Source organism: Scyliorhinus torazame, chromosome 23, assembly GCF_047496885.1.
Source record: "Scyliorhinus torazame isolate Kashiwa2021f chromosome 23, sScyTor2.1, whole genome shotgun sequence".
In the NCBI taxonomy this organism is placed as follows: Eukaryota; Metazoa; Chordata; class Chondrichthyes; order Carcharhiniformes; family Scyliorhinidae; genus Scyliorhinus; species Scyliorhinus torazame.
The window spans coordinates 17,015,864-17,030,550 of NC_092729.1; the positions used below are offsets into that span (position 1 = coordinate 17,015,864).

At 44.8% G+C, this 14,687-nt stretch overlaps 1 protein-coding gene across 3 annotated transcripts in view; it reads left to right on the forward strand.

The window, feature by feature from the left end:
* Positions 1 to 13,101, forward strand: part of LOC140399708 (leukocyte immunoglobulin-like receptor subfamily B member 2) — a 51,041-nt gene extending 37,940 nt beyond the window's left edge. For 2 of the 3 annotated variants that reach the window (XM_072489236.1, XM_072489238.1), the window contains exons 2-4: positions 1,580 to 1,876; positions 7,109 to 7,219; positions 12,923 to 13,101. In XM_072489236.1, coding sequence (XP_072345337.1) covers positions 1,580 to 1,876; positions 7,109 to 7,219; positions 12,923 to 12,963 — 449 coding nt within the window. In that variant the 3' untranslated portion in view covers positions 12,964 to 13,101. The remainder of the gene's footprint in view (positions 1 to 1,579; positions 1,877 to 7,108; positions 7,220 to 12,922) is intronic. The other variant, XM_072489237.1, reaches the window with a different exon arrangement.
* The last annotated feature ends 1,586 nt before the right edge of the window (positions 13,102 to 14,687 follow it).

Here is a 14,687-nt window from a genome sequence, read left to right on the forward strand (position 1 = left end):
GGAACACACCATTACAAGGGGACATAAATTTAAGGTGAAAGGTGGAAGATATAGGAGGGATATCAGAGGTAGGTTCTTTACCCAGAGAGTAGTGGGGGCATGGAATGCACTGCCTGTGGAAGTAGTTGAGTCGGAAACATTAGTGACCTTCAAGCAGCTGTTGGATAGGTACATGGATTACGGGAAAATTATATAGTGTAGATTTATTTGTTCTTAAGGGCAGCACGGTAGCATTGTGGATAGCACAATTGCTTCACAGATCCATGGTCCCAGGTTCGATTTCGGCTTGGGTCATTGTCTGTGCGGAGTCTGCACGTCCTCCCCGTGTCTGCGTGGGTTTCCTCCGGGTGCTCCGGTTTCCTCCCACAGTCCAAAGATGTGCGGGTTAGGTGAATTGGCCCATGATAAATTGCCCTTAATGTCCAAATTGCCCTTGGTGTTGGGTGGAGGTGTTGAGTTTGGGTAGGGTGCTCTTTCCAAGAGCTGGTGCAGACTCAGGGGGCCGAATGGCCTCCTTCTGCACTGTAGATTCAATGATAATCTATGATTAATCTACAAACAACAAAGAACAAAGAAATGTACAGCACAGGAACAGGCCCTTCGGCCCTCCAAGCCCGTGCCGACCATACTGCCCGACTAAACTACAATCTTCTACACTTCCTGGGTCCGTATCCTTCTATTCCCATCCTATTCATATATTTGTCAAGATGCCCCTTAAATGTCCCTATCGTCCCTGCCTCCACTACCTCCTCCGGTAGTGAGTTCCAGGCACCCACTACCCTCTGCGTAAAAAACTTGCCTCGTACATCTACTCTAAACTTTGCCCCTCTCACCTTAAACCTATGCCCCCTAGTAATTGACCCCTCTACCCTGGGGAAAAGCCTCTGACTATCCACTCTGTCTATGCCCCTCATAATTTTGTATACCTCTATCAGGTCGCCCCTCAACCTCCTTCGTTCCAGTGAGAACAAGCCGAGTTTATTCAATCGCTCCTCATAGCTTATGCCCTCCATACCAGGCAACATTCTGGTAAATCTCTTCTGCACCCTCTCTAAAGCCTCCACATCCTTCTGGTAGTGTGGCGACCAGACAAAGGTTCGGCACAACATCGTGGGCCGAAGGGCCTGTTCTGTGCTGTATTTTCTATGTTCTATGTTCTAACCCCACCTAACCTCTCGGACATTAAGGGCAGTTTGTCACTGCCATTCCATCTAACCTGCATATATTTGTATTGTGCACCCGGGGGAAACCCGTGCAGACACGGGTAGAATGTGCAAACTACACAGTGACAATCACCCAAGGCCGACATTGAACCTGGGTCCCAGATGCTGTGAGACACCGGTGATAACCAGTGTGCCACCGTGCCCCAAATCAAAACGCTGGGACTCTGGAGCACAACCCATTGACAGTACTACGGCCCCACTGCCTCCCTGACTGATCAGTCCTTCACATTCTATAGCACCCTGTTATCTCTGTCTCCTTTTCAATTAGGTAATTCGACTAAAGTTCTGAATATTAATAACCTGATTCAGTGTTGAATATGTAATGACCGTCACTATTTCTTTCTGTCCAACTGCAGGTCTGAATAAACCACGTTTCTCAGTGGATTCCTATGTTATTGCTGACGGTGAAAGTGTCACGTTTAACTGCTCCAGCTCCCAGGACAGACCTGGGATTGCATTTTACTTATACAGACAAGGACAATCCAATTCTGTCAACGTTAAATCTCCTGCTGCAGGAATGCATTCTGTCACCTTCACCATCAATAAAATCGATCACTCCAAAATAGGATATTATACCTGTCGATATGAAGCGGATGTGAACAGAACCCGGCTATGCTCGACCTCCAGTGACCCTTTGAGCATCAGTGTAAGAGGTGAGTGATATGCACAGTCAATATATCCACCTGATTATGGATAATGTGTTCCTGTTTTAATTCAGACATGAGATGTTATCTCGTTAAACTAACCGGTGCACTTCGCAATTCAAGCTGACATGAAAATAGGAACACAGTGCTCTGGTGTTAAATCTTGGCACAGACTACACCGAGAATCAAATGTGTACATGATCTAATATCTGGCAGCAATAAATCATCTGCCTCCTGGTTGGCACAGGTTAGCTGTGTCATGGGGAAGTCCACGCTTCAAAGCCAAAAATCAAGATATTTCCAAATGTAAACTGAGAGCTCTGCTGCATAATACCAGCAGATGCATTGAGACAGGATCCACATCCCAGCACCTTGCCAACTCCATTCCTGATTGGCTGCCGTTGAAGGATCATTTTTACAGAGCACCATTCTGAGGGAGGAGGATAGACAGACTGGGGTAAATTATCCAAATTGGAGAAAGACGGAAAATACTGTTTGTAATGTGCCACAAGTTTAGAAATGGCTACAATTCGTACATGGAGAGCGGAGCATGTTGTTAGAGACATTCCTTTTGATTTCCCTTTGCCCCATTTATTTTATGTAATTTTCTTTGTTCCGTGGACTCATAATGTTTTATTTATTTTCTATAAATTTAGAGTACCCAATTCATTTTTTCCAATTAAGGAGCAATTTAGCGTGGACAATCCAACTACTCTGCACAGTTTTGGGTTGTGGGGGCGAAACCCACGCACATACAGGAAGAATGTGCAAACTCCACACAGACAGTGACCCAGAGCTGGGATCGCACCTGGGACCACAGCGCTGTGAGGCTGCGTGCTACTCACTGCGCTACCGTGCTGCCCCCGTGGACCATGATGTATAGAATCAGTGGACTCAAGCTGAAGCAACCTGATCGTCAGGCCTGTTTGACACAGCTTTTGTATTTTGGAGATGGAAATAGAAACTCCTCGGTGGTGGGTAAATCTATTGGTTTTAAACAAAAGGGCAACTTAGCGTGGCAAATCCACGGACCCTGCACATTTTTGGCCTTTCGTATTAAGACTCCCACAAACACGGGGCAAATGAGCGAACTCCTCACGGAGACTGACCCGGGGCATCTCTGGAACCAAGGTCCTTGGCGCTACTATTGCGCTACATGTGTCCCGGGCGCCGGGTGAATATTAAGATCTGCATTGGTGGAAGTTGGTTCGATTGGTCTGTTGGCAACCTATGGGTTGTCCAGCGACAGTCTTCTCTCTGACAAGAGTCAGTGATTAGTTCTAGCGGAATGTTTCTGAGAGAGTTGAACAAAAGTGCAGTAAACACTGGTGGGAAACGTTTCAGTGAAAATTAAATCCGTGCCAAAGGAAGTCGACACCATTTCGAAAGCGCATTGCTAAAGACCCTTCATCATTTTGAGTTATGTGTCCGGTATGGTAATAAACACAGCCTAATCTTTCAGAACCATAATCTGCCCTGGTTTATAGAAATATGTAAAACTCAGATGCAAGATGGCTCCTTTAGAATTCATTGATGCTACGTTTCAATATTAAGTTTTCCTATATTCCTGACAAGGACCAGATTATGGTGGATAGATTCTCAATTATTTACAGTTGGTAAGTGGCAGATAGAAGAATTCCGGCAACACAAGTAGAGGGAAAGGATAGATAAATGGATGTGCGCTTTGTTTTTTGCGTTACCTTGCTTGGTTTGAAACGTCCTTCAAATAAAGTTTCATCCCTTCAGGTGGGATGGGGGACGGGACGGGGGAAGTTATGTTAGATTCCCTCCTTTTCAGTTCCTTATGCTACCATTTATTTTATTATTTTGTTCCGTGGACCCATAATTAAAATGTGCCTGAAGAAAAGCCTGTTCATCATGCCAGTGCTTACCACGTTTTCTACTTCGGAGAGACACCGAGGCTATCATAAGAACCAACTTGGGAGGACGTCATTTCGTGTGGCTGCCCGTCAGTCTGTGGGCTGGCGAGTAATACGGTTCTGCCTGGCAACAGTCAGTGACTGGTTCATGTGCGATTCTTCTGAGAAGCTAGGCAGAAGATTCGACCTTTAAAGGGGGAGGAGCTCTTTTTCTCTCGCTCCTTGCTGAATTAGAAAAACTAGTCTGTTGTTCAAAAACCAGTGAGCACCTGACATATCATTACTCCTAATTTAAAATGATGTTGATTCAAAAAGAAAGTAGACACCATTCGCCGAAAATGTCCTTTCAAGCCCAGAATGAATAAGTATCAAAACGAAATCTTGAACTCTTGAAAGACGTGAACTGAAAGCAGGCGCAATGCTTTAGAGATCCTTTCACGATGTTATTTTATTTTACTTTGTTCTCACTCCACAACTCTTTTCCTCAATGTTGTCTGCCACCGTGCGTGTGTGTCTGAGTGTGACTACGTGTGTGTGTCTGTGTGTGAGCCCGTGTATGTCTGTGTGTGTCTGTGTCTGAGTGAGTGAGTGTGTCTCAGTGTGTGGTAGGGGGGGCTATTTGGAAAGTGGGGGCTGAGCTGAGAAAAGTGACAGTTATATTTTTGTCATTGTACTTACAGTACTGTTAAAATACATTGTTGGTATTAAACTTATAAACCTGATGACTTCAATGTATCGGGCTAAGTCAAGGTCGTCAGGTGTTTTGAAAGTACATTTAATTTCCCTCCTGTCACGTCACTCGGTCACGTGGGTTGGCATGGACAGCGCACGCGCCCAGGGGAGTTTGAGAATGTTAACAGGTGATTGAATGGAATTGCTCAGTATCATGAAGGATTCTTTTAGGATAAGTATACACCGCAGGGCAAGAGTCATAGCTGGGGGAAGGGCAATTATGATGCCATTAGACGTTACTTGGGGGGGGGGGGGGGGGGGAATAGGTGGAGAAGTAGGCTGCAAGTGTTGGGCACACTGGATAAGTGGGGCTTGTTCAAGGATCAGCTACTGCGTGTTCTTGATAAGTATGTACCGGTCAGGCAGGGAGGAAGGCGTCGAGCGAGGGAACGGTGGTTTACACAAGGAATTGGAATCTCTTGTTAAGAAGAAGGAGGCCTATGTGAAGATGAGGTGTGAAGTTTCGGTTGGGGCGATGGATAGTTACAAGGTAGCGAGGAAGGATCTAAAGAGAGAGCTAAGACGAGCAAGGAGGGGACATGAGAAGTATTTGGCAGGAAGGATCAAGGAAAACCCAAAAGCTTTCTATAGGTATGTCAGGAATAAGCGAATGACTAGGGAAAGAGTAGGACCAGTCAAGGACAGGGATGGGAAATTGTGTGTGGAGTCTGAAGAGATAGGCGAGATACTAAATGAATATTTTTCGTCAGTATTCCCTCAGGAAAAATATAATGTTGTGGAGGAGAATGCTGAGCCCCAGGCTAATAGAATAGATGGCATTGAGGTACGTAGGGAAGAGGTGTTGGCAATTCTGGACAGGCTGAAAAAAGATAAGTCCCCGGGACCTGATGGGATTTATGCTAGGATTCTCTGGGAGGCCAGGGAAGACATTGCTGGACCTTTGGCTTTGATTTTTATGTCATCATTGGCTACAGGAATAGTGCCAGAGGACTGGACGACAGCAAATGTGGTCCCTTTGTTCAAAAAGGGGAGCAGAGACAACCCCGGCAACTATAGACCGGTGAGCCTCACGTCTGTAGTGGGTAAAGTCTTGGAGGGGATTATAAGAGACAAGATTTATAATCATCTAGATAGGAATAATATGATCAGGGATAGTCAGCATGGCTTTGTGAAGGGTAGGTCATGCCTCACAAACCTTATTGAGTTCTTTGAGAAGGTGACTGAACAGGTAGATGAGGGTAGAGCAGTTGATGTGTTGTATATGGATTTCAGCAAAGCGTTTGATAAGGTTCCCCACGGTAGGCTATTGCAGAAAATACGGAGGCTGGGGATTGAGGGTGATTTAGTGATGTGGTTCAGAAATTGGCTAGCTGAAAGAAGACAGGGGGTGGTGGTTGATGGGAAATGTTCAGAATGGAGGACAGTCACAAGTGGAGTACCACAAGGATCTGTTCTGGGGCCGTTGCTGTTTGTCATTTTTATCAATGACCTAGAGGAAGGCGCAGAAGGGTGGGTGAGTAAATTTGCAGACGATACTAAAGTCGGTGGTGTTGTCGATAGTGTGGAAGGATGTAGCAGGTTACAGAGGGATATAGATAAGCTGCAGAGCTGGGCTGAGAGGTGGCAAATGGAGTTTAATGTAGAGAAGTGTGAGGTGATTCACTTTGGAAGGAATAACAGGAATGCGGAATATTTGGCTAATGGTAAAGTTCTTGAAAGTGTGGATGAGCAGAGGGATCTAGGTGTCCATGTACATAGATCCCTGAAAGTTGCCACCCAGGTTGATAGGGTTGTGAAGAAGGCCTATGGAGTGTTGGCCTTTATTGGTAGAGGGATTGAGTCCCGGAGTCGGGAGGTCATGTTGCAGCTGTACAGAACTCTGATACGGCCGCATTTGGAGTATTGCGTACAGTTCTGGTCACCGCATTATAGGAAGGACGTGGAGGCTTTGGAGCGGGTGCAGAGGAGATTTACCAGAATGTTGCCTGGTATGGAGGGAAAATCTTATGAGGAAAGGCTGATGGACTTGAGGTTGTTTTCGTTGGAGAGAAGAAGGTTAAGAGGAGACTTAATAGAGGATACAAAATGATCAGGGGGTTGGATAGGGTGGACAGTGAGAGCCTTCTCCCGCGGATGGAAATGGCTGGCACGAGGGGACATAACTTTAAACTGAGGGGAAATAGATATAGGACAGAGGTCAGAGGTAGGTTCTTTACGCAAAGAGTAGTGAGGCCGTGGAATGCCCTACCTGCTACAGTAGTGAACTCGCCAACATTGAGGGCATTTAAAAGTTTATTGGATAAACATATGGATGATAATGGCATAGTGTAGGTTAGATGGCTTTTGTTTCGGTGCAACATAGTGGGCCGAAGGGCCTGTACTGCGCTGTATTGTTCTATGTTCTATGTTCTATGTTTATTGGATAGGTAGGGAATGCATCAATTTACTGGGACAAGCGGTGGCGCAGTGGCGTGTTCACTCGACTAGTAATCGAGAAACACATGACAATTTTCTGGAGTCATGGATTCCAATCAAGCGACGAGAGCTGTTAGAAATTCAGTTCAACTAAAATCTAAAATATTTAATGGAAATGTTAAAACACATCCCGTTCACTACTGGCCTATGACGCACTAAAATGGTCATTCATTTTCTCCTCATAATCTTTTAGTTTCCAGTTCAATCCCAATCCGTTTCAGTCTCGCTGCATTGATCGTGTTAGGAATCGTGATTATTCTGGGAAGAGAGTTTATTCCGACCAAGAGAAAGCCAGTTCCTGCAGGTATGTTTGAAAACCTACCGGATAGATTGATCAATTCATGTTGGATATAATAGTAACATACCAATGCAAACTGCTACTCACAGAGTAAGTATTAAGTCTTCGTTATTGAATGCTGTCAATTTAAATAAGGCCGTATAGAGTCCGAAACAATCAGACAATATGTTCTCAGTCATTGTCAAAAAAGATATGTGAAATACATATATTTGTTAAAGTATATGTACACTGAATGTATATATATAATTATAGTTCTGTGTTTACATGCATATACTTTCTTGTTATTGAGAAAACCAGTTGAAATTGCTACTCGTGACAGATATCTGAACATTTACACATCAGTCACATTTCCACTAAGTAGATATGTACGTAGTTCCCTTTAACATTTAACTACAATACCATCTGAAATTCGGCAGCTGCTGGATTTACATTTATTCAAAACACACTGTTGAACTCGGGATGAACATCTCACCTAAACCAGGAATATCAATATGGTAAGGTTAACTAAAATGATCACTATGTCTCAAATACAAAGAGTTACACCAAATTCAGCCAGCAACATGTAGCGATGGAATTCAACCGTGAATGGAAAAAGATAGTTATTGAATTATGTTGAATTATCCAGCAGAGGGCAGTAGAGCGGAGCTGCTGATTGGCTGTTGCGGGGGTAATTTGCATACTTCCGTGTGCTCACCCTTACTTGAAGGTAGTTTGTGGAGGAGTTGTTGTCAAGTGACACTTAAACCCGGAACACTTCTTCAGTGTTTCCGTCCGTATCCCCTCCTCTGACCAAAAAAAACAACCGCTGTAAAGAACACGAGGAAGGCTCGAGGGCAGGTAGAAGTCGAAAGAAGTTGAACCGTGACGTCACAGCCTGCAGGTAAGGGACTGGCTAGTGACTGGTAAGTAGCTTTTCTTTTATTTTCCCTCAGGTGTTATCTTGTGGGGCGCAGAGGTTGCCGAGTGAGTGCTTGCTGAGAAGGGGAGTGAATAACAGGTAAGCTCTTTCTTTCTTTTTCTTTTTTTTATCTAGAGGGGATGGCAGGGAACGTAGTGCAATGTTCCTTCTGCAGAATGTTTGAGGTGAGGGACGCCGTCAGTGCCCCTGCTGATTTCATCTGTGGGAAGTGCACCCGTATCCAGCTCCTCAGAAACCGCGTTAGGGAACTGGAGCTGGAGCTGGATGAACTTCGGATCATTCGGGAGGCAGAGGTGGTCATAGATAGAAGCTTCAGGGATGTAGTTACTCCGAAAAATAAAGATAGATGGGTGACGGTGAAAGGGGCTGGGAGGAAGCAGTCAGTCTAGGGATCTCCTGTGCTCGTTCCCCTTAGTAACAAGTATATCGCTTTGGATACTGTTGGGGGTCGACGACTTACCAGGGGTAAGCCATGGGGTACAATTCTCTGGCTCAGAATCTGTCCCTGTTGCTCAGAAGGGAAGGGGGAGAGGAGTAGAGCATTAGTCATTGGAGACTCCATAGTTAAGGGGATTGATAGGAGATTCTGTGGGAACGAGAGAGACTCGCGGTTGGTGTGTTGCCTCCCAGGTGCCAGAGTGCGTGATGTCACGGATCGTGCTTTCGGGATCCTTAAGGGGGAGGGGGAGCAGCCCCAAGTCGTGGTCCACATAGGTACCAACGGCATAGGTAGGAAAAGGGATAGGGTTGTAAGGCAGGAATTCAGGGAGCTAGGGTGGAAACTTAGATCTAGGACAAACAGAGTTATTATCTCTGGGTTGTTACCCGTGCCACGTGATAGCGAGTCGAGGAACAGGGAGAGAGAGGAGTTCAACGTGTGGCTACAGGGATGGTGCAGGAGGAAGTGTTTCAGACTTCTGGATAATTGGGGCTGATTCTGGGGTCGGTGGGATCTCTACAAAAGGGATGGTCAACGCCTGGATCAGAGGGATACCAATATCCTGGGGGGAGGGGCGGATTTGCTAATGCTCTTCTGGAGGGTTTAAACTAGTTCAGCAAAGGCTTGGGAACCTGAATTGTAGCTCCAGTATATAGGAGGTAGAGAGTAGTGAGGTCATGAGTAAGGTTTCAAAGTTCCAGGTGTGTACCGGCAGGCAGGAATGTGGTTTAAAGTGTGTCTTCTTCAATGCCTGGAGCATCCGGAATTAGGTGGGTGAACCTGCGGCATGGGTTGGTACCTGGGATTTTGATAATGTGGCCATTTCGGAGACATGGATAGAGCAGGGACAGGAATGGCTGTTGCAGTTGCCGGGGTTTAGATATTTCAGTAAGCTCAGGGAAGGTGGTAAAAGAGGGGGAGGGTTGACATTATTAGTCAAGGACAGTATTACGGTGGCAGAATGGAACTTTGATGATGACTCGTCCACTGAGGTAGTATGGGCTGAGGTTAGAAACGGGAAAGGAGAGGTCACCCTGTTAGGGGTTTTCTATAGGCCTCCGAAAAGTTCCAGAAATGTAGAGGAAAGGATTGCAAAGATGATTCTGGATAGGAGCGAAAGCAACAGGGTAGTTGTTATGGGGGACTTTAACTTTCCAAATATTGAATGGAAACGTCATAGTTCGAGTACTTTTGTTGTGTCTGTTTTTGTCCAATGTGTGCAGGAGTGTTTCCTGACACAGTAAATAGATAGACCAAAGAGAGGCGAGGCAATATAGGATTTGGAAAAACTGTTTAGCACAGGGCTAAATCGCTGGCTTTGAAAACAGACCAAGGCAGGCCAGCAGCACGGTTCGATTCACGTAACAGCCTCCCCGAACAGGCGCCGGAATGTGGCGACTAGGTGCTTTTCACAGTAACTTCACTGGGGCTGTTTAGCACAGGTCTAAATAGACCAAGGCAAGCCAGCAGCACGGTTCAATTGCCGTACGAGCCTCCCCGAACAGGCGCCGGAATGTGGCGACTAGGGGCTTTCCACAGTAACTTCGTTTGAAGCCTGCTTGTGACAATAAGCGATTTTCATTTCATTTCATTCATTTCATTTTAATTTGGTACTGGGTAATGAACCAGGACAGATTTTAGATTTGGAGGTAGCTGAGCACTTTGGTAAAAGTGACCACAATTCCATTACGTTTACTTTAGAGATGGAAAGGGATAGGTATATACCGCAGGGCAAGATTTATATCTGGGGGAAAGGCAATTCTGATGCGATGAGGCAAGACCTAGGATGCATCGGATGGAGAGGAAAACTGCAGGGGATGGACACAATGGAAATGTGGAGCTTGTTCAAGGAACAGCTACTGCATGTCCTTGATAAGTATGTACCTGTCAAGCAGAGAGGAAGTAGTCGAGCAAGGGAACCGTGGTTTACGAAAGCAGTCGAAACACTTGTCAAGAGGAAGAAGGAGGCTTATGTAAAGATGAGACATTAAGGTTCAGTTAGGGCGCTCGAGAGTTACAAGATAGCTAGGAAGGACCTAAAGAGAGAGCTAAGAAGAGCCAGGAGGTGACATGAGAAGTCTTTGGCAGGTAGGGTCAAAAATAACCCTAAAGCTTTCTATAGATATGTCAGGAATAAACGAATGACTAGGGTAAGAGCAGGGCCAGTCAAGGACAGTAGTGGCAAGTTGTGCTTGGAGTCCGAGGAGATAGGAGAGGTGCTAAATGAATATTTTTCGTCAGTATTCACACAGGTAAAAGACAATGTTGTCGAGGAGAATACCGAGATTCAGGCACCTGGACTAGAAGGGCTTGAGGTTCATAAGGAGTAGGTGTTAGCAATTTTGGAATGTGTGAAAATAGATACGTCCCCTGGGCCGGATGAGATTTAGCCTAGGATTCTCCCCGAAGCTAGGGAGGAAATTGCTGAGCCTTTGGCTTTGATCTTGAAGTCATCTTTGTCTACATGAATAGTGCCAGAAGACTGGAGGATAGCAAATGTTGTCCCGTTGTTCAAGAAGGGGAGTAGAGACAACCCCGGTAACTATAGACCACTGAGACTTACTTCTGTTGTGGGCAACATATTGGAACTTTATAAGAGATGGGATGTATAATCACCTGGAAAGGAATAATTTGAGTAGAGATAGTCAACACAGTTTTGTGAAGGGTAGGTCGTGCCTCACAAACGTTATTGAGTTCTTTGAGAAGGTGACCATCAGGTGGATGAGGGTAAAGCAGTTGATGTGGTGTCTATGAATTTCAGAAAAGCGTTTGATAAGGTTCCCTACAGTAGGCGACTGCAGAAAATACGGAGGCATGGGATTCAGGGCGATTTAGCAGTTTGGATCAGAAATTGGCTCGCTGGAAAAAGACAAAGGTGGTGGTTGATGAGAAATGTTCAGACTTGAGTCCAGTTACTAGTGGTGTACCACAAGGATCTGTTTTGGGGCCACTGCTGTTTGTCATTTTTATAAATGATCTGGAGGAGGGCGTAGAAGGATGGGTGAGTAAATTTGTAGATGATAACTAAAGTCGGTGGAGTTGTGGACAGTGCGGAAGGATGTTACACGTTACAGAGGGACTTAGATGAGCTGCAGCGCTGGGCTGAGAGGTGGCAAATGGAGTTTAATGCAGTAAAGTGTGAGGTGATTCATTTTGGAAGGATTAACAGGAAGACAGAGTACTGGGCTAATGGTAAGATTCTTGGCAGTGTGGATGAGCAGAGAGATCTCGGTGTCCTTGTACATAGATCCCTGAAAGTTGCCACCCAGGTTGAGAGGGTTGTTAAGAAGGCTTACGGTGTGTTAGCTTTTATTGGTAGAGGGATTGAGTTTCGGAGACATGAGGTCATGTTGCAGCTGTAGAAAACTCTGGTGCGGCCGGATTTGGAGTATTGCATACAATTCTGGTCGCCGCATTATAAGAAGGATGTGGAAGCATTGGAAAGGGTCAGAGGAGATTTACCAGAATGTTGCCTGGTCTGGAGGAAAGATCTATGAGGAAAGGCTGAGGGACTTGAGGCGGTTTTCGTTAGAGAGAAGAATGTTAAGAGGTGACTTAATTGAGGCACACTAGATGTTCAGAGGATTGGATAGGGTGGACAGTGAGTCTTTTTCCTCGGATTGTGATGTCTAGCACGAAGTGACATAGCTTTAAATTGAGGGGAGATAGATATAAGACAGATGTCAGAGGTATGTTCTTTACTCAGAGAGTTGTAAGGGTGTGGAATGCCCTGCCTGCAACAGTAGTGGACTCGCCAACACTAAGGGCATTCAAATGGTGACTGGATAGTCATCTGGACGATAATGGATTAGTGTCGATGGGCTTTAGAGTGATTTCACAGATCGGTGCAACATCGAGGGCCGAAGGGCCTGTATTGCGCTGTAATGTTCAATGTTCCATGTTCTATAAAGTGAAGGAGGGGTATCAATTTTACGCACGAGAGTTTCCACATAAATTCAGAGGCAGGTAAGTTGATTGTAGAAATTTCTTGCTGTGGTCTATAATTGTTTAGTTGGTTAGTTAATATATGTTGCTTCCAGATGCAGTAAAATTACGATATTGACAGGGATGAAATTGTAGAATGTACTCTCAAAACGCGCTCTCGAGGCGACAACCGAGACGACGGCAATCATAGTATAATTAAAAAGGAACTGAACAGGTGAGAAATTGCCACAGCTAATCGTCGCACAGGGTTCTTGCTGAAAGACGTGGAAGCAGACGATTGTTTTTCACAATGGCGGTATTGCGCATCGGGAAGATTGTTGACCATTAATGTGTGCCTGTATAGGTTATTACGACGGGATGATATCAGAGATGTATTACTCACGATTATTCACCTTGTATTTGACAGGTGACGATGCTGATGCAGTTTATTGTGAAACAACAATGTGAAGCGACAATGAAGAGATCACAATGTGAAAAAACTCTATTAAAGATGTCACACAAATCTGGGACTTTTAACCATAGTTAAGTTTGTTATTGCTCAAAAATGCAGCAAAGGATGTAATTCAGGTTCGCCAATTACCAGTACGATGTCTCTGACTGATATATCTCCGCATGTGTGTTTACGTTTCAATGGGTCAGTGTGGGCGAAAATGTGTGCGTTTATTTGTGTATATGTGTGCAACTTTATGTGCATACGGACGAATTTAAATATAATATAATTATAACGGAATTACATATATGAGGTAAACAATTAATTTCCAATAGAAAATGTTGAAATGAAAAAATAAATATACAAATAAACAACATACATTTTTTTAAAAATTCAGTTCAATGTATTTTTGTTTTAGATCTTTTGTCCTGAAACACATTTAACCACTTCAGCAGACTGCTGAAGCTGATCCCTGGGGATATTTTCCATCATGGCACTTCTGATAAGGTTAGAATCATCTTCAAGTGCATTGAAATGCATTCAAGAATCCTGTGCATTGTATGGCACATCGGAAAATTAGCAAAGAAATATTAACGAAACATCAGGTTCTGGGGCAACGTTTAGAGGATATGTGCGGGGGAATTATTTCAGAGGGCAGTTGACGCCTGAAACTCGCTGCTGGCGGACGCGGTGGAAGAAGGTACGGTAGTGACGTTTAAAGGGTGTTGACTAATACAGAATTGGATGCGAATTGAGGGATACGGACCCTGACAGATGAGAAGGTTTTCGGTTAGAATGCAAGAATGCTCGGCGCAAGCTTGCAGGGCCGATGGGTCTGTTCCTGTGCTGTATTTTTCTTTCTTTTTTGTTCCATGTACAAGGGAAACAATATATTTGGACATGACATCTTAAAATGAATCGCCAAATAAACAAAGAAAGAACACAAGCAACATAGCATAATCAGGTAAATGGAAATTAAATGTTTTGCCCTCGTGTCCTGAAACACAAGTTCTACAAAAAGCTGAAGGTTGTGACTTTGGGGACATTTTCCATTGAGGAAAGGAGACAATATCTCCAAGGAAACAGCATTTCCCACACCTCAGAAAGTTCGCAAAGTGTTGTCGGAGACATCATTGTGTGTCAGAACAAAGAACAAAGAACAAAGTAACGGACAGCACAGGGACAGGAACTCCGGCCCTCCAAGCCTCTGCCGTCCATGCTGCCCGTCTAAACTAAACAATTCTACACTTCCGGGGTCCGAATCCCTCTATTCGTCGTTCCAGTGAGAACGAGCCGAGTTTATTCAACCTCTCCTCATAGCGAATGCCCTCCATACCAGGAAACATCCTGGTAAGTCGCTTTTGCACCCTCTATACAGCCTTCTCTGGTAGCGTGGCAACCAGAATTGAAAACTATACTCCAGGTGTGGGCTAATTAAGGTTCTATACAGCTGCAACATGACTTGCCAATTCTTATACTCAATGTCCCGGCCAATGAAGGCAAGCATGCCGTATGCCTTCTTGACTACCTCCTCCACCCGTGTTTCCCCTTTCAGTGACCTGTGGACCTGTACACATAGATCTCTCTGACTTTCAATACTCTTGAGGGTTCTACCATTCACTGTATATTCCCAACCTGCATTGGACCTTCCAAAATGCATTACCTCACATTTGTCCAGATTAAACTGCATCTGCCATCTCTCCGCCCAAGTCTCCAAACAATCTAAATCCTGCTGAATCCT